The sequence below is a fragment of the Haemaphysalis longicornis genome, unplaced genomic scaffold (assembly GCF_048455015.1).
Source record: "Haemaphysalis longicornis isolate Haplotype H1 unplaced genomic scaffold, Haemaphysalis longicornis Haplotype H1 scaffold_8, whole genome shotgun sequence".
NCBI classification, from domain to species: domain Eukaryota; kingdom Metazoa; phylum Arthropoda; class Arachnida; order Ixodida; family Ixodidae; genus Haemaphysalis; species Haemaphysalis longicornis.
The window spans coordinates 109,176,630-109,196,122 of record NW_027526445.1 but is presented as its reverse complement, the minus strand read 5'-3'; the positions used below and the strand labels follow the sequence as shown (position 1 = coordinate 109,196,122).

The 19,493-nt window shown below is 47.7% G+C and overlaps 1 protein-coding gene across 4 annotated transcripts in view; it reads right to left on the bottom strand.

The window, feature by feature from the left end:
* The window catches only part of LOC144149830 (BTB/POZ domain-containing protein 6-A-like), a 29,308-nt gene extending 13,467 nt beyond the window's left edge, over positions 1-15,841 (bottom strand). The window contains exons 1-3 of one of the 4 annotated variants that reach the window (XM_077681506.1): positions 15,696-15,841; positions 10,834-11,107; positions 5,325-5,392 (exon numbers count right to left, since the gene is read on the bottom strand). In XM_077681506.1, coding sequence (XP_077537632.1) covers positions 5,325-5,392; positions 10,834-11,050 — 285 coding nt within the window. In that variant the 5' untranslated portion in view covers positions 11,051-11,107; positions 15,696-15,841. Of the gene's footprint in view, positions 1-5,324; positions 5,393-10,833; positions 11,108-15,368; positions 15,489-15,542 lie in introns of those variants that run through there. The other 3 variants (XM_077681505.1, XM_077681507.1, XM_077681508.1) reach the window with 3 other exon arrangements.
* Positions 15,842-19,493: the final 3,652 nt, after the last annotated feature.

Here is a 19,493-nt window from a genome sequence, read left to right as displayed (position 1 = left end):
GTGTCATATCAGTCAGGTTGTAGCGGTGCTTCATTGCCTGTTTGCAAACTTGTATTACATTGCGCTCAGGCTCACGTGTAAAAAAGCTTTGGGACGTCCTTGTGGTTTTACTTTTCATATTTCCGCGAATGATCCCTTAGGGTTCGTTTTGTTTGTTTTGTAACCGCGCGTGACCGATTCCGGTTTCTTATCTGCAGTTTCAACCAGAGCGCCCGTTTGCTCTTTTTGTCGTACGTCCCGTCGGGCAATATTGTTTGATATGGAAAGGGTGCCACCTTGTCGCTAACTTGATTTTTTGTTTCTCCGACAATGTACTCAATCCCATTTCCATGGATCTGAAATTAATAACGTTCCAAGAGTACCGTAAAAACCCGCGTATAATACGAGATTTTTTTCCAAATTTTACTCTGTAAAATTTGTGCCTCGTATTATATGTGGATCCCAAAGTTTACAGCCGAAAATTTGCACTTTCGGTTTCAGCGGAGGGAGCGCCATCTTGCTGTGGCGTTAGCTCGCTGCTGCTTCTCTCAGCCGGCGCCATTTTCATTGTTTTGACTACGCGAAGGATCTCGGCACGTTCACCGCAAGTCTATCACGATGTCGGGTGCACTAAAACAGTATTCGGCTGCAATTAAATAAAAATTATTTTATGTGCCGAGACCATCAGAAATTGCGCTACAGGACGGCAGCTCGGCGTTACCGAAGGCAGCATTCGTGGGTGGAGAAAGCAACTGGTGCTTGACTGGATAAAGTCTGTGTGGTGTCGGCGGCCTGGAGCACTGTTGGGGATTCCCGTCAGTGCTCGTGTTGGACGCATTTCGCTGCCACCTGGCCGATTCCGTGAAGAAGTTGTTGCGCGAACCCCGCACCGAACTCATTGTCATGCCAGGAGGAATGACATCCCAGCAGCTGCAACCGCTAGACATTTGCATCAACAAGCATCTCAAAGACTGCATCAGGTCCTGCTACCAAGAGTGGATGAGGACAGGATACCCGTAAGTGACAGCTACCGAATGGCTGACGCGGGTTTCTCCAGCGGTGCTTTGTGGCTGGATCGCGGATGCGTGGGCCAGCATTCCAGAGGAGCTCATCAGTCGCTCTTTTAAGAAAGGCTGCATCTCGAACGCCCTTGATAGCACTGAGGACCACTTTCTGTGGGAAGACATTTTCGACAAGGCGACTTCAGCAGACAGCGGCAGCGAACCTGACGATGACAGAACGGACGTCGGGAGACGGTGCCAGCGAAAACGGACAAAGACTGAACGGTAACTGCAGTGCAAATAAATGTTTTATATGCTCTTTACCTTGCATTATATGCGGATGAAAACTTTTTTTCTGATTTTGATGTCCCCGAATTACACCTCGTATTATACGCGGGTCCGTATTATACGCGGGTTTTTACGGTAATGCATGCATAGCAAACGCCGCGCAACTCACTTTATCGACGTTCATCTGTTCACGTCACACTGCGGACTGCTTCTTCGACGTTTGTGTTTCGTTCTAGTCTTTTGTAGTGCAGGAGATCGCTAGTTCGCTGCGTTGAGAAAAACTTTGCGTCGTTCTTGGCTACGTGGCAATATTCTGTTTCCTCCGTGTGCTGCACATCGCAGCGCGAAAAAAATAAATTTTTGTACGCTGGACCACGCTCTTTTGTTTCCCTTCGTAACATTGAAATGTTTTGTTGCGTGTGACAAAATCATTTTCATTGTGCTTTTTTCGGTTTCTGTTTTTGCAAGGATTGCAAAGCGTGCAAGCGGAAGGACACACGGTGCAACATATACAGGGTGTTTCAGTGAACACTTTCAAAAATTCCTGAAGGTAGGCTTTTCAAGAAAAATAGGAATTCTCTTAAGGAACAAGCTATCAGGTTCGGCGGACGTCAGCAGTTATGAGAAACATGCGAATTACATAGTTAATTAACTAAAACTCTGTAATGAACTTTTTAATTAGCGAGGTTTGGCGGTTATTGCCAGTGGCGAGTTTGTAGCCACGGAAACGACGATAACGGACCAGTTTTTAAAGCAAAGAAAAATGTACTCTGTTGAGCCCTGCAGCCCGCAAAAATCAAGTTTTTTTCCCCCATGAAACCGAAACGCAGCGCACATGGTGCGCCAGAAGTCTAGTGCAAACGCAACATCCGCTGATGACGTGTTGCAGTGACTGTGTCGCCCAATTCAAAAAGGCTCTGGTGATTCCCCACGCTAGGGAATCAGCTGATATCAACTCCATCGCCTCTTGTATTTTTTCAATGATCAACGCTCACCTTATCTTTTGTTTCGTTGGTAGGCGCAAGAAAGAGGCTAGCCATTGCCCACAACACGGGGCCTCTTCGATTTTCCACTTGTGGCTCCCCGCGGGCTGCCCGCGGGTAGTCCGAGGATTCCCCGAAGCCATAGGGATACACGGGAAAATCGAATGTTGGACTGCTTCTCGGGGAGTCCGCGGTGAGCCCGAGACTGTAAATCGAAGAGGCCCACGGTCGCCCGTTTCAGGAGTCCTAGTGGGCGTTGGCGACAGTTTCTCTTTTCTTTTTTTATTGTCTCAACCACATCCGACGCGGCTACCAGACGTGCAAGATGTGAAACGTCACCATCCGTTCCTTTTTTTTTTTTTTTCGTTAGGTTTATTTGCTGTTCGTTTATAATCGCTGCGTGTTAGAAAGCTCATCAGATAAAGGAAAGGTTTGTTTGCTGGGCGAGGAGGGCTTTCGCGGCTGTAGCTGCTTGCTGAGGATTCCTAGCTAGGGAAAATTGCACTTACATTTCGAATTGGCCCCCACATTCATTGAAACACGTCACCAGCCGACGTTGCGTTCGCTCAAGACTTTTAGCGCTCCTTCAGCGCCGAGTTTCGTTTTTGAGCGGAAAACAACGGCAGGTTTCCTCACGCTACAGGGCTTTAAACACCGACTTTTTCGTTCTTTTAAAAACTGATATGAAATCGCATTCTCTGGGGCCACAAAATCACCATTGACAACAACCACCAAACTCCACTAATTAAGAAGTTCATTAGAAGAGCTTAATTACCCACATAACTAATGTGCACACCCTTGATACTATCTGGCGTCCGCCGCACCTAGCAATCTCCTTCTGAAGAGGGTTTCTTTTTTTCTCGAAGAGCCTATTTCTAAGAATGTTTGAAAGTGTTCGCTGAAACACCCTGTATCTCTTCGTGTTTTGATCCTTCGCGTTTCTGCAGCGTTTTTAGATGTTTTCAAGTATGTACACACTCATCGAAACGACAATAGTATTGGGCTATCTCTTTTAGCGTTCTGTGCATTCCAGAGCAATCAACGGATTCATTAAGCGTAGTCTGAACGACGCGTACTTGGTTTCTTTCAGTTTTTTTATTGTATTATCGATAGGCCCGCAGCAGCCCGTGACTACACAGCTACCGTATGTGTGGTACTTACAACTTTGCTTTAAGAAAAGAAGCAATATAGATTTAAAATCCGTAAACACGACGGCGCAGCGCTTGTGCCAGAGCACACAGAAGCCGTTGCCGTTCGCGGCCAAAGTTTACGGTAACTTACTTCGAAAAATAAAACCCCGTTGAAGGCAGGTGATTAATACAATAACCGGACTATTCATCGCTAACTACTACGAAAAAAACGCAGTTAATCAGCGCGCAGACACCAAAAGCAGCGAGCGTTTGCACGCCAAGAGCTGGCCAATACGCCGCACGCGCAGCGGCTGGATGGCCTTCGTGCGGAGGTGGCGCCTGTAGCGGCGCGCGCGGTCCCTATATGAACCGAGAGCCGAAGTTTCGTGACCAGTAAAGCATTGAAGGACTCTGCTATGGCCAAGTGGCATAAGCAACACTGCCACTTCCGTGACCCTTCCTGTCGAGTCATGTGCAATACCGTAATTACCCGATTCTAACGCGCACCTTTTTTCCGGAAAAATAGGCCGAAAAATTGCATGCGCGTTAGAATCGGATACAAAACCAAAACTGCCGAAACAGCGAAAATTTCGTACAACCCATCGCCGTCGCTATCTCAAGATGGCGCCAAAGCCTTTAGCAACATGCAGGAAGACTCCTCCATGCTTAGCAACAATTTTTCGAACACAGGAAGCATAAGCGCCTAGGCTTTTCTATCGGCGTTCACACAAATCGTCAAATCGTTCCACTTGCGCACTTAATAACAGCAATTGCAGCAGCGGCTCTCATGCGTTCAAAACGAGCGGTCGGCTGAAGCGTGCGGCTCTGGAGAAGCTCGCAGGATGGGCGTGCGAGGTGTGGGCCACGATCCCATCGACCATGGTTGAAGGTTCGTTCAGAAGTGTTTCATCGCGAACGCTCTTGGCGGCACCGAGGACGAGATGTTGTGGTCAGCGGAGAGCGACGAGGAGTGAGATGAGTGAGATTACTTCGGGAAATAAATCGCCCGTTTCTCTCGCATTCGTTTATCTGGGTCACAAAGTCCCCTGCGCGTTACAATCGGAGGTGCAAGTTTTTTCGTTTTTTTCCAGGAAAATGGGGTGCGCGTTAGAATCGGGTAAATACGGTACTTTACTGCGCGATTACTAGCAACCATAACACTAAGGCAAATGCAAGTCTGGTCAGGACAAAAAAACCATGTACGCGCAGCGGTCCTTGAGCTGTATTGTGGTGCCATCTATGGAGGCAAATGGTAACCAGGCTAATAAGAAATGTGTTTTTGCTGTCGGCGGCAGCCTCAGTCGACATTTTAATTTTCGTTTTAGGTAATCGTCCCGGATATGTCATTGTCAACGTCGTGAAACACATGATGTGGTGGTCAGAGAATCGAATTTTGGCTTAAACTGTTCCATTTTTTAGCGATTACATCTATTGCTGCCGGACAAGTGCTGAGAGTACTAAAGCACACAAAATCTGTTGAACGAAACAAAACTTGTACAGCGCAAGGCGCCACCTTTTTTGCAATGCTTTTTTTTTTCTTGCTCTTACTGCGATCACGGTCTGACTAGGCTCACCACCCTGGACGACGGTGGGACTGCAGCAGCACTAGTAAAGAAACAAGCAAGGACAAGCTGCTGATCAGTTGAGAGATATAAGTATTTTGCTTGTTGATTACATCCGTGAGTTGCCTTTTTTATTTTTTTAAAAATCTGCGATTGAGAGGGGGCAAGGTCGACCTACATTTTAGTTGACCTACAATCATGCAAATATAGTAGTAATTGTTGTGGGTTGGGGCCATGCTGTCTGCCTCTTTCCTAGTCCGTGTTTTTGGGCGCCTTTTTTTCCACCAAGATGAACCGACCCCCTGTTCCGAGAGCTGATTACCACTGCACCACAACAAAAAGACAGACGTGCACCGGCCTCAAATCCCTCGTTATGCTCACCGGTGGTAATGGTACGGGCTTGGGCTTTTGAGGCTTGCGCTTGTCGGCAGGAACCGGTATGGGAATTGCTGCAAGTAGTGAAACGGGCGAGTAACGTAACGAGGCTGGAGGGTGATGAACCCAGCATCAGTTCTGACATAGCCACACCAAGAAAGAAGAATGATCGAAAGGAAAAGAGAAGTAGGCTACAGTTTTAAATGATAGTTTGGACGTTCTCAAAAAAAAAAAAAAACCTTTAGACAAAACATGGAGCGAGCTGCGCAAAGTTAGTACAGTTTACTCCCGTTAATACGAGTCCACGGGGATTGCAAAACATTTTGAATTACTCAAACTTCCAGTTAAACAAAAAGGCACCTGAATGGCATTGTTATTAGCGCGCAACAGACCTCGCTTCTTGATTTCATTCAGAATCTCGACTTTTGTCGTCCAGTCAAGCGAACCATGATAGTTGAGACTTATTCCTAAAATCGAAGCCTGATGCGTTCACTTGACAACCTAGTCACGCGAGCTGTGCGCAACAAAGAAAGTTGAGGACCCCAAAAGAGACAGAGATGCATATGCCAACGCGAGGCTCAACTGGCATACCACTTATCAACTGTGCACTGCCCGCAGTCGCAATGGCGCTGACATCCGTTCAGAATGTGATGCTGTATTGCGCCCAAAAATTTTGAATTTTACTGAGGACTGATGGTCTCCTCGAAGCTTTAAAATAACTTCCAAATAAGTAATATACGGGTTTTAGCTTCGAATTGTGCCGCTGCTTCTTCCATCGTAATGCATGTAAAATTGTCGGGAACAGCACACCATTTCTAATTACGCAAAAATTCCAATAAGGCAACTTTGAATTATCAAGAGTCAACCGTACTGCAGCTCAAAGGTGGCTGTTTCAGGAGTGATACCACCTTTGCAAAAGAGAGACAGGATAGAGGGAGGAATAGAGAGGCAGAAAGTACTGTGTGTACGGGTTTTTTCTAAAGTCATCTACTAATTGGCATTCATCTAAACACCACATTTTGGGTGATTTATTTTTATCGGCTTTAAACCTGGAATAGCTTCACCGGAGCAGATGTTGCTCTTCAAGGTATCTTCATTTATTTTTTGGGAGGGTGAACACGGAAAAGGAAATGGGACGGATAGAGGGAGAGGTCGAAAGGGGAGGGAGATGTAGAGGGAGAGAAAGCACAACGTATTAAATTCAAGGCTTACGCTGTTGTTACTGCGAACAGCTCGAAATAGCCTGTGAGTGTGGTGGTGGCTCTTTCCACAAGACACATTTGTGCCGGTACGTCGGAGCAACTCAACACTTCTTTCCAGTGGTTAGGAGAGGGGATACGGGGGAAGGAATTCATACGACATTCTTAGAAAATCGGAGCAGCATTACTTCGCTGAAAATAAATACAGCGGTGGTAAGGTACCACAATCAACAACACAGCACTTGCTCCGCGTTCTTTGCACCCTGTGTCCCCTGTCTCTTTTTTTTCTGCTTTGGTCTTCAACATGTCACTCTCTTGATGGTATTTCTAGCATAGAGAAAGTTCCAGAGAGAAGAAACCTACACAGGTCATATCTTTCACAGGTCAAGCCACGAAAAAAGACCTTCTCTTGAACACTTTACCACCACACGCGTCAGAAGAACCGAAATGATGACCCCCATAGACAAAACTTCGCCCCCAGGTGTGTGATTGGAGGTTAATCAACCACATGTGACACCACCGTGGAGCTTTCGTACGAAGAAGCTTTCATTCGCTTGTATTGTCCTTCCCAAAGCAAGATGCTGATTTGAAATGCAAACACTGTTTCACCATATTAAAAAAACGCAGAGCTTATTGTTATCATAAATACACGGAGTCCTTTGCACACTTTCCTTAAAGGAGCCATGAAGACAAAATACAAGTTAGGTTTATTAGAAAGAGTGCTTAGTCCCGATAACAATGATACCAATATCCTCGCAATCTTCGAACAAATAACGGAGATATTAAAGAAAACGTGTGAAGCAGTCGCGACCCCCTAGCCGATTTCCCGCAACTTTTCTATGACGTCACGGAACCTTGTTTGTGCGATTGGCGGCCGCCTAAGAGACCTGTCGCGACGACACATGACTGGACGCCTGTAATGGGGCCTCTAGTTCCGTTTGACCGCATCACTTGAATGCTAACGTGCAGTTAACGCACTTAAAATTACGTTTTATTGTTGGCCCGTATGACGTCATTCTTGCTCATAACACGTCACTTTGGCGCAAAATTTGAAAGTTTTTAAACACTTCTTGCTTTTTTTTTCGTTAAAAAACATCTTTTGTGGCTCTAACGGAACTGCTGAGTGAGATACTGAATCCTAGTTCTTTCAAATTAAACTAAGTTGTATTTTCTCTTCATGGCTCCTTTAAGGGGCCATGCAGAGAAAACACAGGTTCGGTGCATTCGAAAGATTGCCTCATTAGAATCACACTGACACCACTTTTAATGTAAACTTCGCTCAAATAACCTACATACTTAGGGCAAAAGGGAATGGCCATGCGATCCACTAGCTCATTTCCTGCAACAGAACCTATGATGTCATAAGCCCTGCTGTGCAATTGGCTGACGCTGGCAAAAGCAAATGCAGATTGGGCAGGGTTTATAAGCTTGCCGAAAGAGCTACTTGCGCTTAAATGTAGGGTACATTCTTTTTATAGCAGCAACAATTGTGGGGTAAACAATTAAAGTTGCGAACAAACACGTATAAACACCGAAGCAGTTAGTGCAGCACTTTGCCATCTGACAACCGCTAACTCAGCCGTCAGACACACTGGACCTGTCTGAAACAACACTGACCAACTGATACAAGCAGCATGGTCGCTTATGTGACCATGTTTGTCGAGTCACAGCCCAAGTTTCACGAAATGTATGGATGGATTGTGGGGTTTAACGTGCCGACGCAACGCAAGCGATGAGGCGCGCCGTAGTGGAGGGCTCCGGTTAATTTCGACCACCTGGGGGTCTTTAACGTGCACCGAAATCTCGTACACACGGGCGTTTTTGCTTTTCGCCTCCACCAGAAAAGTGGCCGCCGCGACTGGGAATCGAACCCGCGACCTCGTGCTCAGCAGCGCAACGCCTTGGCCACTGAGCCACCGTGGCGGGTAAGTTTCACGAAATGATCAGTATGAACTGTATTAAAAATATGAGAGGTGTAGAAGTCTGGCCAGAAGCTAAGTGTGAACAGTGGCCCCGATGATGATTATTAGAGGCCCTCCCTTTGTATCGGAACGTCGGTTGTTACCAACTGACTTGCCTGTATTATTCTACTCATTTGCCGTACCCTTAACTAACCTAATGATTAGTTAAGGGTATGCCCCCCCGTTCCCCCCTCGGTTTTAAACTCCCATCGCCTCCCCCACTTCCTGCCCATGCACCCCTGTTTACCTACACCTTCTGTTCTAAATTGTAATTCCGTATATTATTCATCCTACGTCGCACTCTCTCCGCGACTTATCTTCCACCGCCACTCCAGTCGACTCTTCGTCGCCTCTATGACCCTGAAGTTAGGCTCCCCCGCACAGCAAATCTCAAAACCTCCATCAACGTCTCTTCCCCATTGCCCCGCCGTGGTCGTATCAGGCCAATGCTACTTTTTCTAGTTTCGGTTCTATTATTGCGCGCCTAGAGGCAGTGGCGTTGGGGAAACACTCCTCCTCTCATTTTTTTTTCTTTCCGTTTCTCTCCAGCGCGACTGGGGGCGCGCATGCGCGATAACGGTCACCGCAGTTGCTGCCTCCGCACGGCGAGCAGCGAGGCCGACGCGCGTCTCATGTAGTGGGCGATTTCTCGTATGTGCTCCCTCGGATATTACGGTGCTACAAAAGGGATGCCAAGAACACCAGGAAGAATCGTAACGCGAAGACTGAGTGCTGTTAGCAAAAGGTGAGAACGTCGTTCGTATGCCGTACGTGAAGCTGAGCTGAAGGATAGGACTCGTGTTGTGCGTGTGCTGTGCTTGAAGACAGACAACCTTGTCTGTGTTGTATTGGTCATCGGTGTTTCTCGCCGCACGTCGCGTTCGCGCACGTAACGCGAATAAAGTGTTCAAGTGATATTCGAGCTGGCGTCGTTACTGCTCAAGCGGCGTGGCTTCGTGCCGTCGGAGCGAGGCTTGCCCGTTGGAGGCAGCGGTGTGGCGGCGGCGGTTGCCGTGTGGGAATGGGGGGGACACGGGGAGGGGGGAAGGAATCCAACCAACATGATAGGAGAGAGCATTACCTCTCCCCCAAGCAAGCTGTGCGCCCTCGCATTGTTGCCATGGCAATTATAACGCCTTTAAGGCCAACATGGCGGTGGCGTTGCTAGGGCAACAACAACGCAGAAATGTTTCTCCAGGCTCACCAGGGGAGAATATGCCGCATGAGTCGCAATTAGCCCGGACGCTGGGTTGAAGGCTAAAAGTCCGCCTCCTGGTCGTATCTCTGTGCAGTCTATGACAATATTCTCTACGGTTTGCGGGTCTCTGCCACAGCATGCACAAGTTTCGTCCTGTTGCCTGCAGTTAGCCGTGTATGCCCGCGATTCAAAAAGCAATGCACTGCCTCGCCTATTGCCATAGACACCTCCCTTGCTGATTTCTAGTTTCTGTGTTCTATAAGTCTACACGGTGTTTTTTTACTTCCATTCTCTGTTCCCAATCCGTCGTCTCTGCTGCTTTTACCTGCTTTTTAACTGTTGTGTATATCCCGCCTTCCCTAGGCAATTTCCGTACAGCTTGTTCAGCTGCCTGGTCCTCCGTCTCCACCGCGTGTCCATGCTCCTTATATACAAGTAACTGAAAACTCTCGCGGCCCATTTTTCCTCCTCCAAGTCAAGTAGTCTCTACTCAAATTTTATCTTGCTCTGCGCCTCCCTTGCCTCAAAGGACAACCAGCCCACATACCCTTGTACCGCTTCATTCAAAGTTTTGTTGTGGGCCCCTAGGGCCAGCCTGCCTACCGCCCTCTGATTTACCTCCCGGCCCGCTTGGGTCTCTGGTTTCATGCACAGAATTGAATTTCCAAAAGTCAATCCTGGTACCATGACACCCTTCCAGACTCCCCTTACCACCTCATATTTGTTGTAGCCCCACAGTGCTCTATGCTTCATTATAGCCGCATTCCTTCTTCAGCAGTATTGCAGCGCCATCTATAAAAGTGGGCAATAAACGAGATAATCAAATGTGCTCCTGCGAGATGGGAGCAGCCGAGGTGAGCAGTTTTAAGGCCCTGCTCTTAATACGTCACTGTCGGCGTCGGAAAACACACGATTTAGAGGGAGAATTTAAATTTTGACTTAAAATATTTGATTTCTCAGTGAATAAAGCGTCATTTGCTGCTGAACAAGCGCTTGCAGCCCTGTCAAACACGAAATCTTTCGAATAAAACAAACTTGTACTTTGTCTGCACGGCCCCTTTAAGGTTCTTTGCAAAGACTCCCCTTGAGGCTTATACGTAACCTTTCCAGGCTCAATCACGCTCCCCTCATTCCTTCACAGGACCCAACCGGCTTACCACCAAGTGAGAAAGTTGTCATCGAAGGGCTGCCAAAGGCAAAGGGCACCGGAGGGCCCGGTGATGCTGATGGTTGAAAAGGCTGGTTCGCAGACGTCAGGGTCGCCGTTTGAACAAGAGTCGCGGTGCGCGCGGCCAGGCTTTCAAAGTGTGCCGTCAACGAAACGCTTGCCGGGGAGCTTGTTCCGGTGGCTGGTACTGCGTGTTGACGACTCATCTCGACAATCAGCAATGGCTTCCCTCGGGTACAAGGCAGCACTCGTCACCACTGGTTCTGCGGGAAACAGAGAAGTTGCAGCAATGACGTGGTCGCCAAAAGTGAGCGTTTGTACCCGAACTACATTGGTCACCTGAAACAGAAGTGTCTCCAAAGACGGTACGCTCCGCACAAGGTTCAAATTCCAACCGAAGCACAATACAGACTATTTTAGACCAACTAGAAGTCCTTTAACGTGCGATAGTATCCCACAGACACGTGACATCACTTTTTATTTCTCTGGCACCTCAGAGGCCCCACAGAGATGCGAGCCGAACCCCAAAGGCTTGTTTGCAATACAGCCATCTTTAGTTCCCCTGGACAAGGCTAGCTGAGCTCAGTAACTTGACACAAGTCTCGCTGTACATCTTAGTCATTGGCCTTTTTAAAACACTTTAGCTTGACGCCTAATTCTCCTTTTCTAAACCACACGTGAAATGCTCAGCACACGGCATTGTGCTGGGTGTGCACTTTTGTAAGCACAACTGGTCGGTACCTTACTAGCAGTGTGCACTGTAAGAGTCCCCAAACTCCCCCAGAGTGCACACAGTAGTGAGAATCACCAAAGTCTACAGCTGCATTACCAGCACCTGAGGTCCCGCAGATTGCAAGCATAATAATATTGGATTCTGCTCCGTTCCGCAGGCATGGCTGTCTTTCTCTCAGCTGCCTCGTCTCAATGCTAATGGTAAATTTTATTTACAAAAAAAAAAAAAAAAGAAAAAGAAAAAGAAAACCCACATCTTGCGTGTCATATTTTAAATAGTGGAGGGGCCCACAGATTCACTTGGCCCTACTGGGAGGTAATGTGCACCAAATTCTCGACTAACGAGATCTTTCCGTTTTTTTTGCCCCTCAGAAAAAGTGGCCTCTGTGGCCAGGAGTCAAACTGGCCGCTTCGTTCTAGGTGGCATACCGGGATGCAACTACGACGGTTTCTCCGTCCGCACCATGACCAGCCCTTGCCTCTCACGGGCCAAAAAATGTACCTGAGCCACTAAAAATAGCCCACACTGTGATACCAGTGTGAAAATCCCGTGACCAGCGCAGAGAACATGCCAAAGCTACGGCCGCTTTTCGCTAGGCGACCACATCACAGCAGTGCCGAGACGAAAGTAACTGATAAACAACCAAGGCAAACCTTGAAATGGTATGCCAGACAGCAGGGACATAGTCGTGGCAGGGGAAGGGTGTCAGAACACCCCCGGAAATTTTCTGAGCGTCGCGTACATCCCTCCCTCTTCCTTTCGCCATATTTTCACCTATGCTATTCGCACATCGGGGTGATATACTATAATGCAAAAACAAAAAATAAGACGGGTATTTGGTTTATTAAAGGCATAAAATGACAAATCACGCGGCGCACGACCCTGGTCAGTAGCCTTTGGCTATCGGTCCACGTATTTGTTGTATTATTTCCCAGAATCAATCAATAAAGCTGCCTTATAATGATTACGGCAGGCTAACTCTGCCGCCAGGCTTCATGCTTATCTTTCGCTAATTAGACCTTCATTAGAGTATGCGTCAATAATATGGCACCCCCACCATCTACATCTTACAAACTTACTAGAATCCGTTCAAAATAAAGCTGCAAGGTTCATTTTATCATCATACTCCCTACAGCAAAGTGTATCTTCCATGAAAAAATCCCTTGCCCTTCCACCCCTTGCCACGCGCAGAAAGTTTTCCAGACTGTCATACTTCCACTCTCTGTATCACAGCGCCCACCCGTTTGCACGCACTCACATTCGTCCAGCCCCGCACGTTTCATCTCGCCTTGATCATGCGCCTAAAGTTAACCCTATATTCGCCAGAACAAACGCTTATCAAAATTCCCCGCTTCTACTCAGCATCGCCGAATGGAATTCACTGCCATCCCACATATCCATCTTGACGCAGACGTCATCGTTTCAATCTGCACTCTTAGCCTTCCTTGAAAATGAATATTTATGATGTTAATTTTTTTTTTTTTTTACTGTTTCACATCTGTATTTTTGCTGTACGGCGCTGCTTCTTGTGCCTAAAATGTTTTTTTTTTTTCCTTCTTAGTGTTGTAGTTCCTATTGTTCATGTGGTTGATGTATTGAACTAAGTTGCCAAAAACTGATTTTATCTGTGTACAATTTAGTCCCCCCCTATGTAATGCCCACGGGCCCTTAGGATATGTATATGAATGAATGAATGAATGATGATTTCATTCTTTTTACCGGTGGCGTACAACCCCTCCCACAAAATATTTCTAGCTACGCCCCTGCTACACAGATAAAACTCCGGCTTGGCATCACGGTGCAAGGCAGAACCAACTGCTTCACTAACAAGGCAGCTGAACTGTGTCACGTAACGGCAAATCACAGTTTACCACCGCCCTAGGAATAAGGCTATAGCTGTCAAGTTGTCTCTAGTCTGCACTGCTACAGTACAGCCTCTGGAACAATGGAGCTTTGCGGCTTGAGTTCACTGTTTGTGTTCTTTTGAGGGGAAGAGCAGGGAGAGAGCACTGCAGTTCACTTCCTCCTCCAACACAGCCCCCATCTCACTAACACTGATGACACTATTCGAGTTCTCTTCTGCCCTAGCAGAGCATGTTTCGGAATGGTGACGTAAAAAGCAGCACAAGATAAACAAGGGAAACAAAAAGACGAACAACAATGCAGCGCTGAACTCGCACGTGAGAATCACATGAAGAATCACTGAAGTGCTCGCACGGTTATTTACTGGAGAGGGAATGCGATTTTCTCGTCTGGTGGCAGTTGGCAGGGCGTGGAGCATCACATGCGGAAATGTTTGCAGGGTTACGATTTGCGGTCGACTGTCTACCTTCGCCACGACACGCGATCACGTGGTTGTTAGGGTTCTTTTACAAATACGTTTCTTTCTGATACAATTTCAGCTACGCGTTCTGCAATGTGCCGTTGCTCCCCCTCCTATTGTTCCTACTCATCCAGCCCTGCTTTTAACACTGCCCATCTAAAGCTACTAGCCAAATTTGCTGTCCTTTGTTTTTGGATGTTGCTTTAACTGGGTGTGTTTGGCACGCTGTTTCACGGAGTTTGCTCGATTACCTGAAACCACATTTACAGAGCTTCACACTGTGCTAGTACCTCAAAAAAGGGGCTACAGCGTGATGGAGATACGGTGGGCAGCACTTGCACAGCTGATAGAATTTCACCACTGTGTCAAAGATGAACAGCGATAACAGTGCCTGCCCAAAGGCCTCACACCAGTCCACTTATTGTAGCCAGAGATGTAGGTAAGAAAGGCTGAGCATAGCTGCAGCACCACTAAATGCATAGAACGTTTTCTATGCGACAACATGAAGTGTCTCCCCCCTCAACGTCCCTCTCCCCAAATTGCTAATAATAAAATAAAATAAAATCCCTGCTTTGCCAGCGATTGCGGCCATCAACCAGCTGTGCAGAAGCAAATTTCTGCTAGCTTCTGAGTGGATAGATTGATTTGATTGATTGCTGGGTTTAACGCGCCGACGCAACACGGGCGATGAGGCGTGCCATGGGAACACAGGCCTCCTGTGTTCCCACAGCATGCAGTAAGGTGTACGTGCTAAGCTTATGGCCTGTAGTGCCGTTGTAGCTTTTTGAGCTGGCCTATACGAACACACAAGTTCAAGGAGTAACAAGCATGGCATATACAGTACCTGGGCTTGTATTCCCCTGCTCTTGTATTACAGCGTCGCAGACGGGAATCGATCCCACTGTACGGGTCATTAAAACATCAGAAGGGTGCATATGTTCTTCGAAGCTAGCACCGTCAGTTTTGCTTTAAATAGCGAATTTTAACGCCCTATGTATACACTACGCCATCAGTCTTTGTAAGCGCTCGCCGAGTTTACCTTCACGTGTAAGGTTCTTAACCTTTATGCTTAGCCTGCCACAACACTGTATCAACTGTATGCCGACGTTTTCTGGCGCAATAAAATTATAATTACCATCACGGGGGCGGTTGATGAGAGACTCTTGCCTTTCCATGGCTTACGGTTATTCGCGAGAAACCGGAAACGTGCTAATTTTTCTGGACTACCAACTGCGAGCAAACCTGGTATTTGGGCAGCGAGTCAGTTGAAGAACGACAATGCTCTTCAGGCGGGACATACACTACAACACAATTGCTTCTGTGCTGTTTGTGTCTGACGACCTGTTTTCGATCTGTAGCGCTGTTTTAGCGGTGGCCACGCCACTTCGTGCACGAACAAGCGTAGTTAATACCTGCGTTTGAATTTTGCCGCAAATCAGGTCACGCCATCAACATCGCAAGCACTCACCACCCAGTTGACAACAAAAGAGTCTGCTTGCCGACAAAATGTTCAGGTAGACGCTTCGCAACACCTTTAAGGCTCAACACAGTGACCAATGCAATGCATTTAGACACTAACGCGCACAATTCCCACGCTTAGTTCTACTTCGGTTGAACAAAAACCGCGAAAACTTTGACAAACCTGACTGGACACAAGCAGCTACGCTGACACCATGCGATTGCGAAGCGTTCAGTCTTTCGCATGCGTTGCATGATGGAGAAAATAGCAGTGTTTCAAACACAAAATTTGACTGCTTACCACACAGAACAGCGTTAATCACGTTATCAAACCAACCTTCAAGTGACAAGAGCCCGAACCACGCGAAACACGTTCACTGATCCCAACCAGAAACGCTAGCGAACCCCAATGTTTGAGGCAGGGCTAAGACAACTGCGTGAGCGTCGTCTGCTGCAGCATCCGCCATTGTGGGGCCTACCTCTCAAGCACTTTGTGTGTAGCGCTTTTGAAGCATTTGTGCTTGTGCTCACGAATTTTTGTGTGTGGGCATTTTGTGTTAACAACAGCACTCAACGGCATGTGCTGGCATAATATTCTACCTAAACTAACGCAACATAACCTAATTTAATCCAGGCAACTGCAACGAACGTTACCTAACCCAGCCCAACTACACCGAGCACAACATACACACCCAACCCAACCCACTAAAGGTACTGTACACCGAAAGCGTGCTATTTCTAGGAATAATCAGAATAAAAATTAGGTAATAAAATCCGGATGAACAAAAACTTAAAAATTAAAAAGCTAAAAAAAAACACCATCTTCCCGTGGGAAATCATGAGGAGGATGCGAAGCATCATAGGGATTCCGTGTAGGTTCCATTGTGTTGCCGTTATGTTGTTTCATCTATCGGAGCACGAATGGCAACGCAGTGTGAACCCCCATGTAGAGACAGAGAAATAGACAGCGAACAGAGTGACACTGGCGTTACCTGATCGAACACCTCCTGGTTCTCGTCTTTATTGCGTGCTCACGCTCCTACCCCGCTGCCCACCCTCTTCTCTGGTTGAGCTGCAAGGCGCGTGGCGCTTCCCGCCGCAGCTTTCCCACGGGAAATTCAACATCCTCCTCTAAAGTTTTCAGTTCGTCGCTTCCGTTGACGTTCAGCTTCGCGTGCCTTCGTTGTATCAGTAGCTTCTTGACGTAGTTTGAATGAGTTAAGGACATAAGGCGTGTTCGTAGCACTTGCTCCTGTCTCGGTTTTGTAGCGCAGTGGGAAGAGCGCCATGTAGTTGCGGCCATGGATAGTCGTGGGATCGAAGCCGGGCGCCGCTATCTGTTTCTTTCTTTTTATAGTGTAGGGGAAGAGGTGCAGATGGACGGACGACGGAGCCGAGAGCAAGAGATGCTTCGCATCTAAAAAAAAATTACGCCCACCTCCCCTCGCGGGAACCCTGGTGTGATGCAACGCATCTCATGGGGGGTTCCATTGGAGTTTTCCATCGTATTGATTACGATTATAGCAAGGATTCTCACGCGAAGGGGAGGTGGGCGGACGACCGTCGACTGAGACCGCCGGAGCGCCAGGGAGCACGGCATGCCGCTTTATATTCACAGCGCCCGAAGGAGAGGAGAGCGCGGAGAGAGAGAGTACTGCACATGCGCAGCGCCGATCGCAGCGCCGCCCACCGGCGCCTAGCAACGGACTGAGAGCGCGCTGCACCAACCCGCAGCTGTTTGGGAGAGAGTGTTCGCTATCGGAGAGAGGAGAGGAGGAGAGGCGCAGTTGTGCGGACAACGCCGGACAGACGCAGGAAGGACAGAGGGGCGAGCATGAGATGCGTTGCATCTAAAACCCTGTGCCAGTTGCGAAACCGAGTGCTCCAGTTTATAACCGTTAGATCGTTATGGCCCCACCGTACGTCGCCTCAGCAAACGGCGCCGCCCGTGGCGAACCGCTCGTCAGTGAAATGCCGGCCGGTGGCGGTCAGCGCAGCGTTGTTGGGCGCGCATTGTTTTCTGCTCTGCTTCGGAGCGGCATGCAAAGCAAAGAACCACGAGGACTTTTTTCAGATCCATAAATCTTGAGCGTGGAGGTGAGGTTTATGAGGCATACCATGTGTGTGATTTACGCCCATACTCAGTAATTACGAATAGCAGACGATGCTCAATCAGTGTTGCACACGTTCCTCTAAAACAGGAACGAAAGCACGTGCTTCGGTCCTTCCCAATTTTGAAACGGGTTCCCGTTACAAGTTCCTTTATTGCGAAAGGAACGCGTTCCAGTTCCACCTCGAACATTGGAACTTGTCTTACAATACGGTGTCGGATCCCTGAGGCGAAATAAAGTGCGAATTGTAAAACTCACATGGAACTACGTATGTGATAGGAATATGAATACCGCCGGCAGCAGTTTCTCTGGAGATAAAAAGAATCCAAAGAAACGCTTCCAGACGATTTTTTTCAGGGAGCACCGGACAAACGCCAGACATGTCTACTGCGATTTTGGTGCTCGTCTATTAAAGGTGCAACACGTATGACACTTCCAACTTCTGTCTTACAAATCCGCAGTAAGGTTACTGCGCTTCAGATGTGCGAATAGAAAGTTACTCACACGCAGGAACGTAATTAAATGTCTTTCATAAGAAACCGCGTCGAAAGGAACAATACATAGGCCTTAATGGAATGCTGATTACAGTTTATTTATATACTTTACAGGCCCCTTTGCAAGGAATTTAGTAAGGGGGTTACAAATAAGAAGCTTTGCGGATCATACAGCACAAATTTGCGAGTAACAAAACACCGCAGAACAACTAATGGCGACGAGGTTCGTAATCCAAGTTCAGGTCCAAAGACGATAACATGAAAAAAAAAAAAATAACAATCAACAGCGTAGACACACACGAAACCTACACGCTAGAATTACAGCGTATACCGATCACAATCAGGGTAGTAGATAAAGGAAACAACCAAAGAAAGCGAAGTATGTGGACGCTACGCACGAATCAGTTGCGGTGGTTAGAAATACGCTTAAGGGAAACGCACATGAAATAACGCGGAGACTCATCACGTGCCTAAAAAATAGTTACACTATAAAAGATATAGTCGGACTCACACTATAAAGTAAAAGAAACAATAACAAATAAATAAAAAGTAATGAGGAAACAAGCAAACACGTGCCGTGGTACAAAAACGAAGATTTTTTAGTTCTTCGAGCAGAAAAATGTTAAAGGAGTACTGACACAAAATTTCTCGCGTTCAGTTTTTATGCTGTAAAGAATACCTATTGGCCCAGTAATTACGAAAATCGAACCGAAAGCCGTCAGCCGGCAACACAGAATTAGTTATAGCATGTTTATTGCAACCAGTTTCAAATTTGGTCGCCGCGCGGGAAAATGGCCGTTCCAAGGCCAGCCTGCAAGCGGGCCAGCCTTACGTCATGGTCTCACCCGTGACGTCAGGGACGTTCGCCGCATCGTCTGCTACGATTGCACATGGTCCGCACTCGCCCGCGCAGTCGACATGTCGTCTGAATCATCAGACTCGGATGAGTCGCTGCCACCCGACAGACAGAACAACTTTATTTGGCCAGGCGATTAGGCCTGCGATATCTTCGCCGTCGTCCGTTTTTTAATAGAGAGTTTTAGCATACCGGGTACCGTCCGCTAACGCTACGGCGACGGGTAGCGGGGCCCGACTGGGAAGGTGAAAAATTCGTTCCGGTGGGGGGATTAGTTCCGCCGGCCGGCCTTCGCCATGCCCGCGCCTTCTCTCCATTGAGAGGCAACCTCCTCGCCCTCCCCGCGCGCGCATGCGCGGTCGGGTCCCGGTAACCCGCTACCGTAGCGTGAGCCTCCGCTAGCCGCTATGCTAAAACTCTCTCTCGAACCGGCGCACACCGTGACAGCAAAAGCTTGTCGCCACTCTTGTAATCAATCTGATCGCGAAAAAGACGTTCCACATGCGAGAAAGTAGATGTTAGTGTGTTGAAAAATTGCGCTAGGGGTTGTTATCAGCGCTAAATTTAAAAGCGGCGTTCAGATATTTGCCGCGATGGTAAGCCTACGCTGACCGGAAGCGAAGGTTCGGAGCTCCGACCCAGCACTGCCCAGAGCAAATAGAAGGCTCTGGCCA